General features: G+C 48.4%; 1 protein-coding gene across 1 annotated transcript; it reads left to right on the top strand.

Moving 5' to 3' along the window:
• The first annotated feature begins 1,249 nt into the window (after positions 1 to 1,249).
• Positions 1,250 to 17,602, top strand: LOC149428657 (START domain-containing protein 10-like). Its single transcript, XM_089667145.1, has 6 exons — positions 1,250 to 1,632; positions 9,447 to 9,594; positions 9,679 to 9,782; positions 12,509 to 12,626; positions 13,599 to 13,651; positions 15,634 to 17,602. Exons 1-6 carry the CDS (start codon positions 1,468 to 1,470, stop codon positions 15,871 to 15,873), a joined length of 828 nt encoding a protein of 275 aa, XP_089523271.1. The 5' UTR covers positions 1,250 to 1,467; the 3' UTR covers positions 15,874 to 17,602.
• The last annotated feature ends 1,507 nt before the right edge of the window (positions 17,603 to 19,109 follow it).

The following is a 19,109-nucleotide window of genomic DNA, read 5'->3' as shown; positions in this document are numbered from 1 at the left end:
GACCAGCAGAGGTCAGTAGATGACACGTTCTCACCTTCCGGGACCCCCGGCGTTGGCTCCAACGTGAGGGGAAAACACAGCTGCCCTCCCCCCACAACTCTCATCCAAGTGCCACATCAACGTTATTATATAACAATTTATTACGCTCATTTACCGCCCCCCTCCCCTCCCCCACTGTATGGGCCGTGGAAGCGTGGACAACGCGTCGTCATGCAGTGAGCTCCCCGGTATATGTTGGTGCCATCCCTCCTAATAATCCAGACAGTAAAGTCTCATCATCGGGGCCCTGGGGCCAGCACTTCCTACAGGGTGACAACGCTCCGTCCCTGAGCTCTAACAAAGGGGGCGTGGCCCTGGAAAGGCATCAGTCATACGGGGGGGGGGGGGGGTCTTCCTTCTGCTTTAAAATGTGTGAATGTTATAACTGCACTGATCCCCCCAACCCCCCCCCCCCATCATAATAATACCCCCCTCCCCCCACACACCCTCCTATAATATTAATACTGTGACACTGTATGTACATATCACCCCCCCCCCCCACTGAACCATTACCGCCCCCCCCAGTGATATACATAGTAATGTATGTAGATATATCTACAATGACCCCCTTATAATATTACCCCCCAATAATTCCCCCCAATAATATCCCCCTTATATTACCTCCCCCTATAATTTCACCCCCAATAATATCCCCCATGATATTATCCCCCTTATATTACCTCCCCACTATAATATCACCCCCCCCGTTATATTACCTCCCCCCTATAATACCACCCCCCATAATATCCCCCTTATATTACCTCCCCCTATAATATCACCCCCAATAATACCCCCATAATATCCCCCTTATATTACCTCCCCCTATAATATCACCCCCAATAATACCCCCCATGATATTATCCCCCTCAGGGGTGGACTGACCATTTGGAAACTCGGCACTGCCCGAGGGCCCGGGGTCAGTAGGGGGCCCCATGAGATGCCCCTGGTACCTTTTTCATAGGCTTTTTTGAGTTTGGGCAAGAACACAGGGGCCCCATGATCCCCTATTGCCTGGGGGCCCCATGATCCCCTATTGCCCGGGGCCCCATGAGTTGTCAGTCCACCCATGCTCCACCCATAATATCACCCCCAATAATACCCCCCTTATATTACCTCCCCCTATAATATACCCCCCCCCCCCCCTTTCTCTCAATATATAAATCCGGTAACAATGTAACAGTTGTGACTCTTCCGGTTCCTTATGTCTGATTGGTTTCTATAGAACCTCCTCCAGGGTGATAAGGGCCCCCGGGGGCCACACAGGCTCTCTCCTCCAGGTACAGCGGCAGGTAGATTATCAGCCAATGAGGTGCGAGGTGGGCGGGGCCAGGCTTGGGAGGCGCAGGTTACAGGTGGGCGGTCAGTCGGTCGGTCGCGGATGGGATCGCTCGTGTAGCCCGGAGGAGGGTCACATGATTACCGACTGCCATGGCCCGGGAGGTGCCCGCGGTGCCGGATGACGCCCTATTCCGGGAGTTCCAGACCCGATGTGACGACAACGACGGCTGGACGACCTGCTACAACAAGTCCGGGATCGGGGTGTGGATGAGGCCGCCCGACGGGGGGAGGGGCGGATCGGTACACACGGTGAAGGTAGGTGAGGGGGCGGGGCTACCGGACCGGTGCACGGGGGGGGGGGGCGATATCGCATCTGAGAACTCATAGATCGGGGCGAATGTCAGGTGTGTCTATGTACAGAGAGCCGACTCCCTCCATACATTGTACAATCTCCCATAGATCCGACCATCCAATCTCCCATAGATCCAATCCAATCGTCCAATCCCCCATAGATCCGACCCGACCGTCCAATCTCCCATAGATCCAATCATACAATCTCCCATAGATCCGACCGTCCAATCTCCCATAGATCCGATCCGACCGTCCAATCTCCCATAGATCCAATCATACAATCTCCCATAGATCTGACCGTCCAATCCCCCATAGATTCAACCGTCCAATCTCCCATAGATCCGACCCGACCGTCCAATCTCCCATAGATCCGATCCGACCGTCCAATCTCCCATAGATCCAATCATACAATCTCCCATAGATCCGACCGTCCAATCTCCCATAGATCCGACCGTCCAATCTCCCATAGATCCGATCCGACCGTCCAATCTCCCATAGATCCGATCCGACCGTCCAATCTCCCATAGATCCAATCATACAATCTCCCATAGATCTGATCCGACCGTCCAATCTCCCATAGATCCAATCATACAATCTCCCATAGATCCGATCCGACCGTCCAATCTCCCATAGATCCGACCGTCCAATCTCCCATAGATCCGATCCGACCGTCCAATCTCCCATAGATCCGATCCGACCGTCCAATCTCCCATAGATCCGACCGTCCAATCTCCCATAGATCCGATCCGACCGTCCAATCTCCCATAGATCCGACCATCCAATCTCCCATAGATCCGACCCGACCGTCCAATCTCCCATAGATCCGACCCGACCGTCCAATCTCCCATAGATCCGACCCGACCGTCCAATCTCCCATAGATCCGACCGTCCAATCTCCCATAGATCCGACCGTCCAATCCCCCATAGATTCAACCGTCCAATCTCCCATAGATCCGACCCGACCGTCCAATCTCCCATAGATCCGACCCGACCGTCCAATCTCCCATAGATCCGACCCGACCGTCCAATCTCCCATAGATCCAATCATACAATCTCCCATAGATTTGACCGTCCAATCTCCCATAGATCCGATCCGACCGTCCAATCTCCCATAGATCCGATCCGACTGTCCAATCTCCCATAGATCCGACCATCCAATCTCCCATAGATCCGATCCGACCGTCCAATCTCCCATAGATCTGACCGTCCAATCTCCCATAGATCTGACCGTCCAATCTCCCATAGATCTGACCGTCCAATCCCCCATAGATTCAACCGTCCAATCTCCCATAGATCCGACCCGACTGTCCAATCTCCCATAGATCCGTCCCGACCGTCCAATCTCCCATAGATCCGATCCGACCGTCCAATCTCCCATAGATCCAATCATACAATCTCCCATAGATCCGACCGTCCAATCTCCCATAGATCCGATCGGACCGTCCAATCTCCCATAGATCCGATCGGACCGTCCAATCTCCCATAGATCCGATCGGACCGTCCAATCTCCCATAGATCCGATCCGACCGTCCAATCTCCCATAGATCCGATCCGACCGTCCAATCTCCCATAGATCCGATCCGACCGTCCAATCTCCCATAGATCCGATCCGACCGTCCAATCTCCCATAGATCCGATTCAACCGTCCAGTCCCCCATAGATCCAATCCAATCGTACAATCTCCTATAGATCCAATCGACATGCTGTGCATTTTCTTGCACTGTGATAGGAGGAAAGTTCTGGGGGGTCTGGATGACAGAGGAAGGTAGATGAGATTTTTTGGGGGGCTCCTAACTGTGAAGAAGAAAGAAGATTCGGGGGGTCGGGATGGAGGAGGAAGGTCCCTGGGGGGCTGGGATGGAGGAGGAATTGATCTGTGAGCTTCTCATTGGCTCATTGATAACTATTGATCCGGGAGGGTCATCTCCAGCCTCCACCGCGGCCTTTGCACCCTCCCATCCTCCCTCACATGACAACCCTCTCTGTACACTTCCTCTGTGGTGAGGACGCGGCTGACGCTTTGTTCTCCGTGTTTCTAGTGAAGCTTCCCTTTTATCTCTGTACAGGATGTTGTTTGACCGCACGCCCCGAACATTGACACCCCCCCCCACCCCACCCCACCCGGGGGGGTCACAGGAAACCGCACATCCTCTGAGCCAGCAAGAAATGTGATATCTGCAGGAAGCTCTATACCAACGTATGAGTGTCGGGGCTCATCCACCCCATAATGACACCCCATCATTCCAATCATCCCCGGTGATCCCGCCATGGAGGTCACTTCCTGTTATAGGGTGACAACCCTCTGTCCCTGTCTGACAATTGTGCTCTTGTGTTGTCACCCTGGTAATGCCGCCAGAAATAGGGTGACAACGCTCTGTTCCTGCCTCCCAATTGTGCTCCTGTGTTGTCACCTTGGTAATTTCGCCATAAAGGTGCTTTCTCAGTCACTTGCTGTTACAGGGTGACAACGCTTTGTTCCTGTCTCCCAGTTGTGTTCCTGTGTTGTCACCCAGGCGATCCCGTCAGAAAGGTTCTTGTTCAGACACTTCCTGTTATAGGGTGGCAATGCCCTGTCCCTGTCTTCCAAATGAGCTCCTGTGTTGTCACCCTGGTGATCTTGCCAGATATGTTCTTGTTCAGGCACTTCTTATAGGGTGACAATGCTCTGCCCATCTCCAAATTTGAGCTTCTGTGTTGTCACCCTGGTAATGCTGCCAGAAATAGGGTGACAATGCAATGTTTTTGTCTCTCAATTGTGCTCCTGTGTTGTCACCTAAGTGATCCCGCTATGGAGGTCCTTGCTCAGGCACATCCTGATATATGGGTGACAACACTCTGTTCCTGTCTCCCAGTTGTGCTCCTGTGTTGTCACCCTGGTGGTCCCGCCAGAAATGTTCTTGTTCAGGCACTTCTTCTTATAGGGTGACAATGCTCTGCCCATCTCCAAATCGTGCTTCTGTGTTGTCACCCTGGTACTGTTCCTGTCTCCCAATTGTGCTCCTGTGTTGTCACCCTGGTGATCCCGCCATGGAGATCCTTGCTCAGGCACTTCCTGTTATAGGGTGACAACGCTCTGTTTCTGTCTCCCAGTTGTGCTCCTGTGTTGTCACCCTGGTGATCCTGCCATGGAGATCCTTGCTCAGGCACTTCCTGTTATAGGGTGACAACGCTCTGTCCATCTCCAAATTGTGCTTCTGTGTTGTCACCTTAGTAATTCCGCCAGAAAGGTGCTTTCTCAGGCACTTCCTGTTATAGGGTGACAACACCAGAAATAGGGTGACCATGCAATGTCTCTGTCTCTCAATTGTGCTCCTGTGTTGTCACCTAAGTGATCCCGCTATGGAGATCCTGGCTCAGGCACTTCCTGTTATAGGGTGACAACGCTCTGTTCCTGTCTCCAGGTTGTATTCCTGTGTTGTCACCCTGGTGATCCCGCCAGAAAGGTTCTTGTTTAGGCACTTCTTCATATAGGGTGACAACGCTCTGCCCATCTCCAAATTGTGCTTCTGTGTTGTCACCCTGGTGATCCCACTATGAAGATCCTTGCTTATTCACTTCCTGTTATAGGGTGACAACACCAGAAATAGGGTGACAGTGCAATGTTTCAGTCTCTCAATTGTGCTCCTGTGTTGTCACCTAAGTGATGCCGCCATGGAGATCCTCGCTCAGGCACTTCCTGTTATAGGGTGACAACGCTCTATATCTGTCTCCCAATCGTGTTCCTGTGTTGACATCCCGGTGATCCCGCCATGGAGGTCCTTGCTCAGGCATTTCCTGTAATAGGGTGACACCGCTCTGTCCATGTTTCCCAATCATGCTCCTATGTTGTCGTCCTGGTGATCCCGCCATGGAGGTCCTTGCTCAGGCACTTCCTGTTATAGGGTGACAACGCTCTCTCCCTGTCTCCTAATCGTGCTCCTGTGTTTTCATCTTGGTGATCCCGCCATGGAGGTCCTTGCTCAGGCACTTCCTGTTATAGGGTGACAACGCTCTATATCTGTCTCCCAATCGCGCTCCTGTGTTTTCATCTTGGTGATCCCGCCATGGAGGTCCTTGCTCAGGCACTTCCTGTTATAGGGTGACAACGCTCTATATCTGTCTCCCAATCGCGCTCCTGTGTTTTCATCTTGGTGATCCCGCCATGGAGGTCCTTGCTCAGGCACTTCCTGTTATATGGTGACACCGCTCTGTCCATGTTTCCCAATCATGCTCCAGTGTCGTCCTGGTGATCCCGCCATGGAGGTCCTTGCTCAGGCACTTCCTGTTATAGGGTGACAATGCTCTGTTCCTGTCTCCCAGTTGTGCTCCTGTGTTGTCACCCTGGTGATCCCGCCAGAAATGTTCTTGTTCAGGCACTTCTTCTTATAGGGTGACAATGCTCTGTCCATCTCCAAATTGTGCTTCTGTGTTGTCACCTTAGTAATTCCGCCAGAAAGGTGCTTTCTCAGGCACTTCCTGTTATAGGGTGACAACACCAGAAATAGGGTGACCATGCAATGTTTCTGTCTCTCAATTGTGCTCCTGTGTTGTCACCTAAGTGATCCCGCTATGGAGATCCTGGCTCAGGCACTTCCTGTTATAGGGTGACAACGCTCTGTTCCTGTCTCCAGGTTGTATTCCTGTGTTGTCACCCTGGTGATCCCGCCAGAAAGGTTCTTGTTCAGGCACTTCTTCATATAGGGTGACAACGCTCTGCCCATCTCCAAATTGTGCTTCTGTGTTGTCACCCTGGTGATCCCACTATGAAGATCCTTGCTTATTCACTTCCTGTTATAGGGTGACAACACCAGAAATAGGGTGACAGTGCAATGTTTCTGTCTCTCAATTGTGCTCCTGTGTTGTCACCTAAGTGATGCCGCCATGGAGATCCTCGCTCAGGCACTTCCTGTTATAGGGTGACAACGTTCTGCTCCTGTCTCAGAAAGTCGGTGATCTGGTTGTCGGTGTCATTGATCACATCAGTGCTTGCAGTTCCGGTGGCAGAAAAAAGGAAGTAGAACCGGAGGCATTTTTCTTGCATAGAACTGCGCTGGAACGCGGTAAAACGCATAAAAAACACTGGAATGCATCAAAAACGCACCGGAACACTTCCAAACGCACGTACAGAACCACAGCTGGACTACGTTTCTGTAGTGTGAACCGACCCGAAATAGGGACATGTGCGTTTTTTATGCGTTTTACCGCGTTCCAGTGCAGTTCTGTGCAGAAAAAATGCCGCCTGTTCTACTTTTTTTTTTTTTTTTTTCTGCCACCAGAACTGTCAGCACTGATGTGATCTCCGACACCGACAACCCGATCGCCGACTTTCTGTGCATTTTGGATGCAGAAAAAACTGAACCGCATGGAGTGTGAACCGGCCTTAAAGGGTAACTCCCCTCATGTAAGAACAAAAGCAGCACAATGGAACACTCCGGGTCATGAACAAAGACACAAGTCTGTCTACTTCAACCAATAGGAGACTTCCGCCTGCAGATCCACGTATTCCTCACAACCAATAGCAGACATCCGCATGCAGATCCGTGTATTCCTCACAACCAATAGGAGACATCCGCATGCAGATCCGTGTATTCCTCACAACCAATAGCAGACATCCGCATGCAGATCCGTGTATTCCTCACAACCAATAGGAGACCTCCGCCTGCGGATCCGTGTATTCCTCACAACCAATAGGAGACTTCCGCCTGTAGATCTGTGTATTCCTCACAACCAATAGGAGATCTCCGCCTGCAGATCCGTGTATTCCTCACAACCAATAGGAGACCTCCGCCTGCGGATCCGTGTATTCCTCACAACCAATAGGAGACCTCCGCCTGCAGATCCACGTATTCCTCACAACCAATAGGAGACCTCCGCCTGCAGATCCACGTATTCCTCACAACCAATAGGAGACCTCCGCCTGCAGATCCACGTATTCCTCACAACCAATAGGAGACCTCCGCCTGCGGATCCGCGTATTCCTCACAACCAATAGCAGACATCCGCATGCAGATCCGTGTATTCCTCACAACCAATAGGAGACATCCGCATGCAGATCCGTGTATTCCTCACAACCAATAGGAGACCTCCGCCTGCAGATCCGTGTATTCCTCACAACCAATAGCAGACATCCGCATGCAGATCCGTGTATTCCTCACAACCAATAGGAGACCTCCGCCTGCAGATCCGTGTATTCCTCACAACCAATAGCAGACATCCGCATGCAGATCCGTGTATTCCTCACAACCAATAGGAGACCTCCGCCTGCAGATCCGTGTATTCCTCACAACCAATAGGAGACCTCCGCCTGCGGATCCGCGTATTGCTCACAACCAATAGGAGACCTCTGACTGCAGATCCGTGTATTCCTCATATCCAGAGGGGGATGGCATTAACAATCGCCTTTCCTCTCCAATCTGCAGATCCGTCATTTCCAGACAATTCAGCGCCATACATGTCTTCTGCTTCCCCGGCCAGCTTGCTGCGGAGATGGACCCTCTGTGTGGAAGCAGCGGTCTCTCTGGCCCCCCCCACTGAGTTGGATGTAGAGCACTCCAATCAACAAAACTCCTGTTCCCAGCTGATTGGAGGGCTCTGACTCAGCAGGGGGAGGGGTCTGTTGGACCTCTGCAGAGAGACCACTGCTTCTACATAGAAAGCAAGCTGGCCGCGGGCAGACTCTTCTACTCGGGCTGTGGCTGCTTCTCAAAGAAAACCAACTGTAAGACATTGTGCCCCATCATTGGTGTCAGTGGGAGGAATAGTGCCCCATCATTGGTGTCAGTGGGAGGAATAGTGCCCCATCATTGGTGTCAGTGGGAGGAATAGTGCCCCATCATTGGTGTCAGTGGGAGGAATAGTGCTCCATCATTGGTGTCAGTGGAAGGAATAGTGCCCCATCATTGGTGTCAGTGGGAGGAATAGTGCCCCATCATTGGTGTCAGTGGGAGGAATAGTGTTCCATCATTGGTGTCAGTGGGAGGAATAGTGCCCCTTCCTTGGTGTCAGTGGGAGGAATAGTGTCCCATCATTGGTGTCAGTGGGAGGAATAGTGTTCCATCATTGGTGTCAGTGGGAGGAATAGTGTTCCATCATTGGTGTCAGTGGGAGGAATAGTGCCCCATCATTGGTGTCAGTGGGAGGAATAGTGCCCCATCATTGGTGTCAGTGGGAGGAATAGTGTTCCATCATTGGTGTCAGTGGGAGGAATAGTGCCCCTTCCTTGGTGTCAGTGGGAGGAATAGTGTCCCATCATTGGTGTCAGTGGGAGGAATAGTGCCCCATCATTGGTGTCAGTGGGAGGAATAGTGCCCCATCATTGGTGTCAGTGGGAGGAATAGTGCCCTATCATTGGTGTCAGTGGGAGGAATAGTGCCCCATCATTGGTGTCAGTGGGGGGAATAGTGCCCCATCATTGGTATCAGTGGGAGGAATAGTGGCCCATCATTGGTGTCAGTGGGAGGAATAGCGCCCCATCATTGGTGTCAGTGGGAGGAATAGCGCCCCATCATTGGTGTCAGTGGGAGGAATAGTGCCCCATCATTGGTGTCAGTGGGAGGAATAGTGCCCCATCATTGGTGTCAGTGGGAGGAATAGTGCCCCATCATTGGTATCAGTGGGAGGAATAGTGCCCCATCATTGGTGTCAGTGGGGGGAATAGTGCCCCATCATTGGTGTCAGTGGGGGGAATAGCGCCCCATCATTGGTGTCAGTGGGAGGAATAGCGCCCCATCATTGGTGTCAGTGGGAGGAACAATGTCTGAAACCTTTAATAATGGCGCTCCCTCTGGCTCCTCCCCCAGGGACGTATGACTTTCCCGGACGTGGCGGTGGAGACGGTGTATGACGTTCTCCATGACATCGAATATCGCAGGAAGTGGGACGTGACGATGATTGAGACCCGGGACATCGCCCGCCTCTCTCTGAACGCCGACGTCGGATATTACTCCTGTAAGTGTTAACACACCGGGTGGGGGGGGGGTGATGTGGGGGGGCGACATTCTTCTGCTGACTCTCCTCCCCTCCCCCTCCTAGGGAAGTGCCCCAAGCCTCTGAAGAACCGCGACGTGGTCACCCTTCGCTCCTGGCTCGCATTGCCCGACTCGTATACCATCATCAACTTCTCCGTCAAACACGACGTAAGTCGCAGCTCCTCCCACAAATCGATCGTTCATCATCGTCCAATCCCAGGGGGACCCCGCCCCATTTTCTGTTTGTAGATATCTGCAGCTTTTATTTCAATGATCCCACCAAGAAGGTCACTTCCTGTTCTAGGGTGTCAACGCTCTGTCCCTGTCTTCCAATTGTGGTCCTGTGTTGTCACCCTGTCACATGGGCATTCATGTAGGTCACTTCCTGTTCTAGGATGACAACACTCTGTCTTTGCCTCCCCATTGTGCTCCTGTGTTGTCACCCTGGTGATCCTGCCACGAAGGTCCTTTTTCAGGCACTTCTTGTTATAGGGTGACAACTTTCTGTCCCTGCCCCAAAATTGTGCTCCTGTGTTGTCACCCTGTCACATGGGCATTCATGCAGGTCACTTCCTGTTATAGGGTGACAACGCTCTGTCCCTGCCTCCCAATTGTGCTCCTGTGTTGTCACCCTGGTGAGCCTGCCAAGAAGGTCCATTTTCAGGCACTTCCTGTTACAAGGTGACAACGCTCAGTCCCTGTCTCCAAATTGTGCTTCTGTGTTGCCACCTTGGTAATGCCGCCAGAAATAGGATGACAACGCTCTGTTCCTGCCTCCCAATTTTGCTCCTGTGTTGTCACCCTGTCACATGGGCTTTCACTAGATTTTTTAATGGAGGTCACTTCTTGTTATAGGGTGACAACGCTCTGTCCCTGCCTCCCAATTGTGCTCCTGTGTTGTCACCCTGTCACATGGAGACTACAAGCATCCCATCAGTCGCAGGGCCGAGAAATGACAGCTAACTTGGACCAAACCCAAGCCTGAAGCCCAAGCTTATTACTTCTGGTGATCCCACCATGAATGGTCCTTCAGCCTCTTCCTGTTATAGGGTGACAACACTCTTTCCCTGTCACCGAATTGTTCTCCTGTGTTGTCACCCTGGTTTGCACAGGAGCCTACAAGCATCCCATCAGTTGTGGGGCTCAGCAATGACAGCCAACTTCAGACCAAACCCAAGCTCCTCATTACTGGTGATCCCGCCATGAAAAGGTCCTCGTTTGGGCACTTCCTGTTATAGGGTGACAACACTCTGGCCCTGTTCCCCCATTGTTCTCCTGCGTTGTCACCCTGTCACATGGGCTTCCAATGGAGACAACAAGAGGACATCTCAGGACACATTACACAGACACTGTGCACGGTTGTCACCATCAGGAAACCTGGAGTTTGTTCTGTGGCAGGGGCATCCCGTCAGCGAGGCAAAGCGGGGCGCTCAGTAGGGGGCAGCACTGAGGCCGGAACATCCGTACTGTTGCCTTGTATGCTCCTGGGGGGCAGTAAAATGACAAACTATCCACGCTCTTGGCACAAACCTGTCCTTTTCTCAGAGTCGGGTCTCCTGATGGTGATGGTGTAGTCTCCATCGGAAGCCCATGTGACAGGGTGACAACACAGGAGCACAATGTGGAGACCGGGACAGAGCGTTGTCACCCTATAACAGGAAGTTACCTTCACAACATTTCTCGTGGTGGGTTTACTGATGGTGACAACAGCGGACCCTGTCTGTGTCATGTGTGCTGAGAAGTCCACTTGTAGTTTCCATTGGAAGCCCATGTGACAGGGTGACAACACAGGAGCATAGTTGGCAGAAAGGGACAGAGCGTTGTCACCCTATAACAGGAAGTGACCTTCATGGCATTTCTTGGGCCAGGTTTACTGATGTTGACAATAGTGACCCATGTTTGTGTAACATGTGCTGAACACGACCATTTGTAGTCTGAAGCACATGTGACAGGGTGACAACAAAGGAGGACAGCTGGGAGGCAGGGAGAGAGTGTTGTCACCGTGTAACAGGAAGTGACCTTCATGGCATTTCTCAGGTTGGGACAGTGACAACAGCGGACCCTGTGTATGCAATGTGTGCTGAGAAGTCCACTTGACAGGGTGACAACACAGGGACACAATTAGGAGACAGGGACAAGGCGTTGTCACCCTATAACAGGAAGTGTCTAAACAAGGGCGGCTACAATGGGATCACCAGGGTGACAACACAGGAACACAATTAGGGGACAAGGACAGAGCGTTGTCACCCTATAACAGGAAGTGTCTAAACAAGGACCTTTATTGCGGGATCACCAGGGTGACAACACAGGAACACAATTAGGAGACAGGGACAGAGCGTGGTCACCCTATAACAGGAAGTATCTAAATAAAGACCGCTATGGTGGGATCACCAGGGTGACAACAGAGGAGTACAATTAGGAGACAGGGGCAGAGTGTTGTCACCCTATAACAGGAAAAGCCCAAATGAGGAACTCCATGGCGGGATCACCAGAAGTGACAGGCTTGGGTTTGGTCCAAGTTAGCTGTCATCGCTGGTCCCTGCGACTGTTGGGATGCTTGTAGTCTCCACCAGAAGCCTATGTGACCGGGTGACAACACAGGAGCACAAATGGGAGACAGACAAAGCGTTGTCACCCTATAACAGGTAGACGGCGACCACAGCGGACCATGTCCATGCTGTGTGCTGAAACGGTCAGATGTAGTCTCCAATGGCAGTGCATGTGATAGGGTGACAACACAGGAACACCGTTGGAAGACAGGGACAGAGCGTTGTCACCCTATCACAGGAAGTGACCTTCATGGTGGGATCATGGGAAAAAAATACCTTGTGAAATGACATCAATGGAAATGTAGGACTTTGCTGGATCTCAGACTTTCCATGTGTCCCCTGCAGATGTATCCCCCTCGGAAGGACATGGTCCGGGCCGTCTCCTATATGGCGGGCTACCTAGTCAGGTCCAACGGCCCCGCAAGCTCCACACTCACCTACCTGGCACAGGTGGACCCCAGAGGTAGGTGCACCCCCTAGGAATAGACACTGAAATGCTGACAGGAGTGAACGGAAGGGTCTCCGAGGAGACGGATCTGATTGGTTGGTTGGATCGGGAAAATTGTGTGAAGAAGCTATTGGACTCCTCAGCAAGACTTTAGAATGCGGGCCATCGGACTGAGGACATCTACTGGCCGGAATCAAGTACTGCGGGGGGGGGATTTCTGCACAGAAGGGGAATGTGGCGGCCAACTGGCTTTGTTGTGGGTTTTTTTTTTTTTTTTCTTCAATGGGATATTTATTTTTATCTTGTTTTGGGTCTAAAGCAACCCTGTATGAGCCACGGAACGTGGCGGGGGTGGCCAGTATTCCACACGGCGGGAAGAGTGGGAGGAAGTACAGTGGTGGGTGGCAACACGCATGCTCCTGGAAACGTCTGTATTTTGCCTTTTTTATTTATTTATTTTTTTTATTATTATTTTTTATTTTTTTATTTTCTTTTAATTTTATTTCTTTTTTTTATAATTTTTTTCTTTTCTTTTTTATTTTATTTGTTTTAATTTTTTTATTTTCTTTTAATTTTATTATTTTTAAAAAAAAAATTCTTTTTTTATTTTATTATTTTTAATTTTTTTTCTTTTCTTTTTTTTTTTGTTTCTTTTATTTATTTTAAAAAATATTTTTCTTTTATTTTTTATTTTTTTTATTTTTTTAATTTTCTTTTTTTTAATTAAATTTTTCTTTTATTTTTCTTTTGTTTATTTTTTTTTTATTTTTTTTTTTAGGGTGTGCATTGAGTACTAGTCACCCTATGGTGACAGGGGGGGTCAATGTTAGCATGCTGGGTGACCTCAGTAACTTATAGTAAGGCGGGGGAGGGGACGGTGCGGTTTATTTTGATCGCGCCAGAAAGGAATTTAAATTGAATTTTAATTAAATCGAACTTTAAGGAGGTGTGGCCTAACAAGATCGTGTTTTTTTTTTTTTTTTTCAGGTTCATTACCAAAGTGGGTGGTGAATAAATCTTCCCAGTATTTGGCACCAAAGGTAAGAATCCGAATGTAGCTCCGTAATTTGGTTCCTGAGGTTCTCCATCGCTGGCTTTTGTCTCTAAATTGTAACTTCAAAGAAAATTTGCAACGACGGAACGTGGCGGTCAGAGGAACCTACAGCTGCCGCGTTGCCCCCTCCCCCTCTCCACCCCAGGATCTGCCAATCAGACATTTATTGCCCTGAAGCCCCCCATGAGGTGACCTGTTGGGGAGATTTCTACTCCAGTGCCGGGACAAGGTCATCCACTGACCATGGTGAAGATGCCAAACTGACCCCCTAACCCCTCACGGGTTTTTACTTACCCATTCAACCCCTTCAGTTGGGACTCCACTATCGTTCTCAGCTCTGGCTCCACGTGGACCTGGAAGTACGCAATGACTTCATGGGACCTTCTTGTGTGGATTGTGCAAAGCGGCATCCGTGTGATGAGGGAGGTGCTGGGCTCTGCTCGGGATACTTGAGTTCCTCCACAGCAAAAAGGGTCTTCACCAAACTGGTCATCTACTGTATGTGTTTATGGAGCTGGCTTTGTACACGGGGGGACAGAAAAGGGTCTTCACCAAACTGGTCATCCATGTCTTTATGGAGTTGGGTTTCTACACGGGGGGACAGTCATGGGGGGGACAGAAAAGGGTCTTCACCAAACTGGTCCTCTATGTCTTTATGGAGCTGGCTTTGTACACGGGGGACAGTCATGGGGGACAGAAAAGGGTCTTCACCAAACTGGCCATCCATGTCTTTATGGAGTTGGGTTTCTACACGGGGGGACAGTCATGGGGGGGACAGAAAAGGGTCTTCACCAAACTGGTCCTCCATGTCTTTATGGAGCTGGCTTTGTACACGGGGTGACAGTCATGGGGGGACAGAAAAGGGTCTTCACCAAACTGGTCATCCATGTCTTTATGGAGCTGGCTTTGTACACGGGGGACAGTCATGGGGGGACAGAAAAGGGTCTTCACCAAACTGGTCATCCATGTCTTTATGGAATTGGGTTTGTACACGGGGGGCAGTCATGGTGGGACAGAAAAGGGTCTTCACCAAACTGGTCATCCATGTCTTTATGGAGTTGGCTTTGTACACGGGGGGACAGTCATGGGGGGACAGAAAAGGGTCTTCACCAAACTGGTCATCCATGTCATTAAGGAGCCGGCTTTGTACACTGGGGACAGTCATGGGGGACAGAAAAGGGTCTTCACCAAACTGGTCCTCCATGTCTTTATGGAGCTGGCTTTGTACACGGGGGACAGTCATGGGGGGACAGAAAAGGGTCTTCACCAAAACTGGTCATCCATGTCATTATGGAGCTGGCTTTGTACACGGGGGACAGAAAAGGGTCTTCACCAAAACTGGTCATCCATGTCTTTATGGAGCTGGCTTTGTACACGGGGGGCAGTCATGGGGGGACAGAAAAGGGTCTTCACCAAAACTGGTCATCCATGTCTTTATGGAGTTGGGTTTGTACACGGGGGACAGTCATGGGGGGACAGAAAAGGGTCTTCACCAAAACTGGTCATCCATGTCTTTATGGAGCTGGCTTTGTACACGGGGGACAGTCATGGGGGGACAGAAAAGGGTCTTCACCAAAACTGGTCATCCATGTCTTTATGGAGCTGGCTTTGTACACGGGGGACAGTCATGGGGGGATAGAAAAGGGTCTTCACCAAAACTGGTCATCCATGTCTGTATGGAGCTGGCTTTGTACACGGGGGAGACAGTCATGGGGGAACAGAAAAGGGTCTTCACCAAACTGTTACCACAAGGCTGGAGGAGCCCAATGTTTTTTTATGATGGAGGATCACCGGGACCTTTCACTGGAGACACCTGAACTCCATCATTCAGAGGGGGGGGTTCATATACTTTTGAACCTGTAGAAGGTGTGACGGTTGGGTGTCCAGAATATGGATTGAGAGTCTCTAGAACCACGTCCACCCCTCAGTCTGACCCCGCTGACCTCTCTCTGTGTCTTCTTAATCCAGATTCTTCGGAAGCTGCACAAGGCGTGTCTCCAGTACCCGTCGTGGAAGAAGAAGAACGAGCCGGACTTTAAGCCGTGGCTAAATCCAGAGCAGAACACGCTTCCTCGTATATCCCTTAATGAGCTCTCCATGCAGAGGGCGGAGTCCCTGGAACACGTGGACGAGAGTCAGCTGTGCGAGATCTCCGAGGACAAAGGTGACCACAGCGAGGAGGAGGAGGACAAGACGTCCCGGAGATGAACATGGACAAACCGTGGCCAGATGGGAGCACATGGGGAAGGGGGCCGCCCTTAGGGGCCAAAACATACTTGTGGTGCGGTAACGTGTTGCGGTGCCGTTCGGTTTAAATGGCGCCCCAACGCGCTAAGGCGCACCGCTCTGATGCAGATGCCTTGCGTTGCGCCGCCACGCTGCTAGGGGAAAAAATGCGGCTGTGCACTGGCAGCCCAACAGGCGACCCGAACTCGCTGATAAAAAACATGACGTAATGTACATGGATGCAGAAATGCGCAGAAACGGCGAATGAGCCCCAAATCGCAATGATTTTATATCATCGTATGTAACCATGGCCTCTATTGGCCGCCATTAATGCTGAACGTGGCACCAGCTGCAGTCATGGGCTTCACTCCCTTCTGCATGTGCATGGTGTGTACAGCAATTTGTCGCTCTGGGCGCGGTGCATCCTGACGGGGAAATGTGAATGAGCCCCAAATCGCTATGATTTCATATCGTCATTTGTAACCGTGGCCTCTATTGACCGCCATTAAACCTGAACGTGGCACCAGCTGGCTGCAGTCATGAGCTTCACTCCCCCCCCCCCCCCCCGCATGTGCATGGTGTGTACAGCGATTCGTTGCTCTGGGTGCGGTGCATCCCGACGCAGAAACCGGGGAAATGCGAATGAGCCCCAAATCGCAATGATTTCATATTGTCGCATTTTGTAACCGTGGCCTCTATTGGCCGCCATTAAAGCTGAACGTGGCACCAGTTGCAGTCATGGGCTTCACTCCCCCTCTGCATGGTGTGTACAGCAATTCGTTGCTTTGGGTGCGGTGCATCTCGACGGGGAAATGCAAATGAGCCCCAAATTGCAAAGATTTTATATCATCATATATAACCGTGGCCTCTATTGGCCACCATTAACGCTGAATGTGGCACAAGCTGCAGTCATGAGCTTCACTCCCCTCCGCACAAGGTGTGTACAGTAATTCATCGCTCTGGGTGTGGTGCATGCCAACGCAGAAATGCGCCCACAATGACACCGTGCGTCCTCATGCGCCCCAAGGCCGTAGTCTCAGCTCAAGCGTCAAATTGAAAATCCATGAAGCGAACTTCTTTTACTGAGATCCCGGAATTCGGTGCAGATCTTTCATCTGTTAGATTTTTGTCTTTTTTAACTTTTTTCTGAAGTTTGATTATTTTAATATTTCAAAGCAAAAAAAAAAAAGTAACATTTCCGGATCCGTCTTTCGCTACATTTTATTCCATATTGACAACAGAATTTACTGACGTTCTCATCCAGGATATGAAGGATTGATTGCTGTCGGGATTACATTTTTCTTTCCCGCACTGAGGGCCGGTTCACACTATAGAAAGGCGTTCTGGAAGCGTTTTCCACATTCGCGTTTTTGACGCATTCTGGTGCGTTTTTTTTATGCATTCAGTTCATTTTTTTTACCCTCCTTTTTTCTTCAATTTAAATAGGGAAATGTGCGTTCCGGTGCGTTTGTACTGTCTGCCTTTGTATTGTACATTGTACAGCGCTGCGCTCTATAAATCCCGTATAATAATATGTTGCCTTTAATATCTGTTGGCGATGAAGATCTGAGAAGTGAGCGTGAATTTTGTGAAGATGTATTCACTGATATTTGTAGACCTCAATATTTTAATTCTGGAATATTTGTAAATTTTTGTTACTATTAATTTGTTGTCCTGTAAATGTGCTGCTCAGTAAATACCCGAAATATTACTGAAGACTGAACTATATATATATGAGATTTACTTATTTGTTAATTTTTTTTCTTCTTTTTAATATATATATATATATATATATATATATATATATATATATATATATATATATATTTAAGATTAATATATTTATTTAAAAGAAAAAAACATATTTATATATATATTTTAAATAAATTACTGTATTAAATATATATATATATATGTATAATAAATTCATATATATATATGATTTATTTTTTCTTCTTTTTAATAAATATATATTTTTAAATGCATATAATTTAAGAAAACATTTTTAAATAAAAAAAACATGTATATATATATTACATTTTTTTATAAATATATTTGTAAAATATTTATTTAAAAAAAAAAAGTGTGTATGTATGTGTATATATATGTGTATGTATGTATGTGTATATATATGTGTGTATATATGTGTGTGTATATATGCATGTTCATATATATATGTGTGTGTGTGTGTGTGTATATATATATAGGTATATTAAAAAAATATATTTAATTATAAAATATATATATATAATTATATATTTTTAATACCGTAATGTATTAAAATATATAAATGTAAATAAATTACTGTATTAAAAATGTGTGTATGTGTGTGTATGTGTATATATATATATATATGTGTGTGTGTATATTTCTAAAAAATTATATTAAAAAAAAGTGTGTGTATGTATATATATTTTTTCTTTTTTTTTAATACAGTAATTTATTAAAAAAATTAATTATTTTTATATATATATATATATATATATATAAAATAAAAAATATATTTAAAAAAAAATTAATAAGAAAAAACTATATCTCATTTAAAAGGGAAAATTTTTTATATATATATATATATATATATATATATATATATATATATATATATATATATATATATATATATATATATATATATATATATATATGAGCCCATAATGTGTTTCTTCATTTCCATTGATCATCCTGCAGATCAGAAAACAACAAAGCATCCCCATAGGACTCTACCGCCACCTGCTGGAAAGATTTCAGAACGCCCCTTTACATGTAAACTCCAACTAAATGCTATTCCGTTTGCTCGGTACGTCGTTCTATATCAGGGGACTCCAAACTATGGCCCTCCAGCTGTTGAAGTACTACAAGTCCCATTATGCCTCTGCCACTGGGAGTCTTGCCTGTGGCTGTCAGAGTCTTGTGAGGCCTCATGGGACTTGCAGTTCCTCAACACCTGGAGGGCCATAGTTTGGAGACCCCTGGTCTATATCATAAGCAACTGACATTTTTTTTTAATCCTTGTTTCCTCCTTCGTGACATCTCCGTGCTGCCGATCTCTCGCAGCCTCTTTACAGGTATTTCCTATCTTCAGTGCCCAGCTTCCCAATGGTGATTTCTGACACTAACCTTCCTATGAGCCCTAAAAATGGCCGGAACTTAACAGGCTTCACCTCTCCTAGACTTCTATAAGATTTTCCTCTCCTTTCCTCGGTGAATTGAACCCAGAA

This window comes from Staurois parvus, unplaced genomic scaffold, assembly GCF_062004578.1.
Source record: "Staurois parvus isolate SC_StPar_1 unplaced genomic scaffold, SC_StPar_1.0 ptg003057l, whole genome shotgun sequence".
NCBI lineage: Eukaryota > Metazoa > Chordata > Amphibia > Anura > Ranidae > Staurois > Staurois parvus.
The sequence above is the reverse complement of the archived record's forward strand: the minus strand, read 5'-3'. Positions and strand labels throughout refer to the sequence as shown.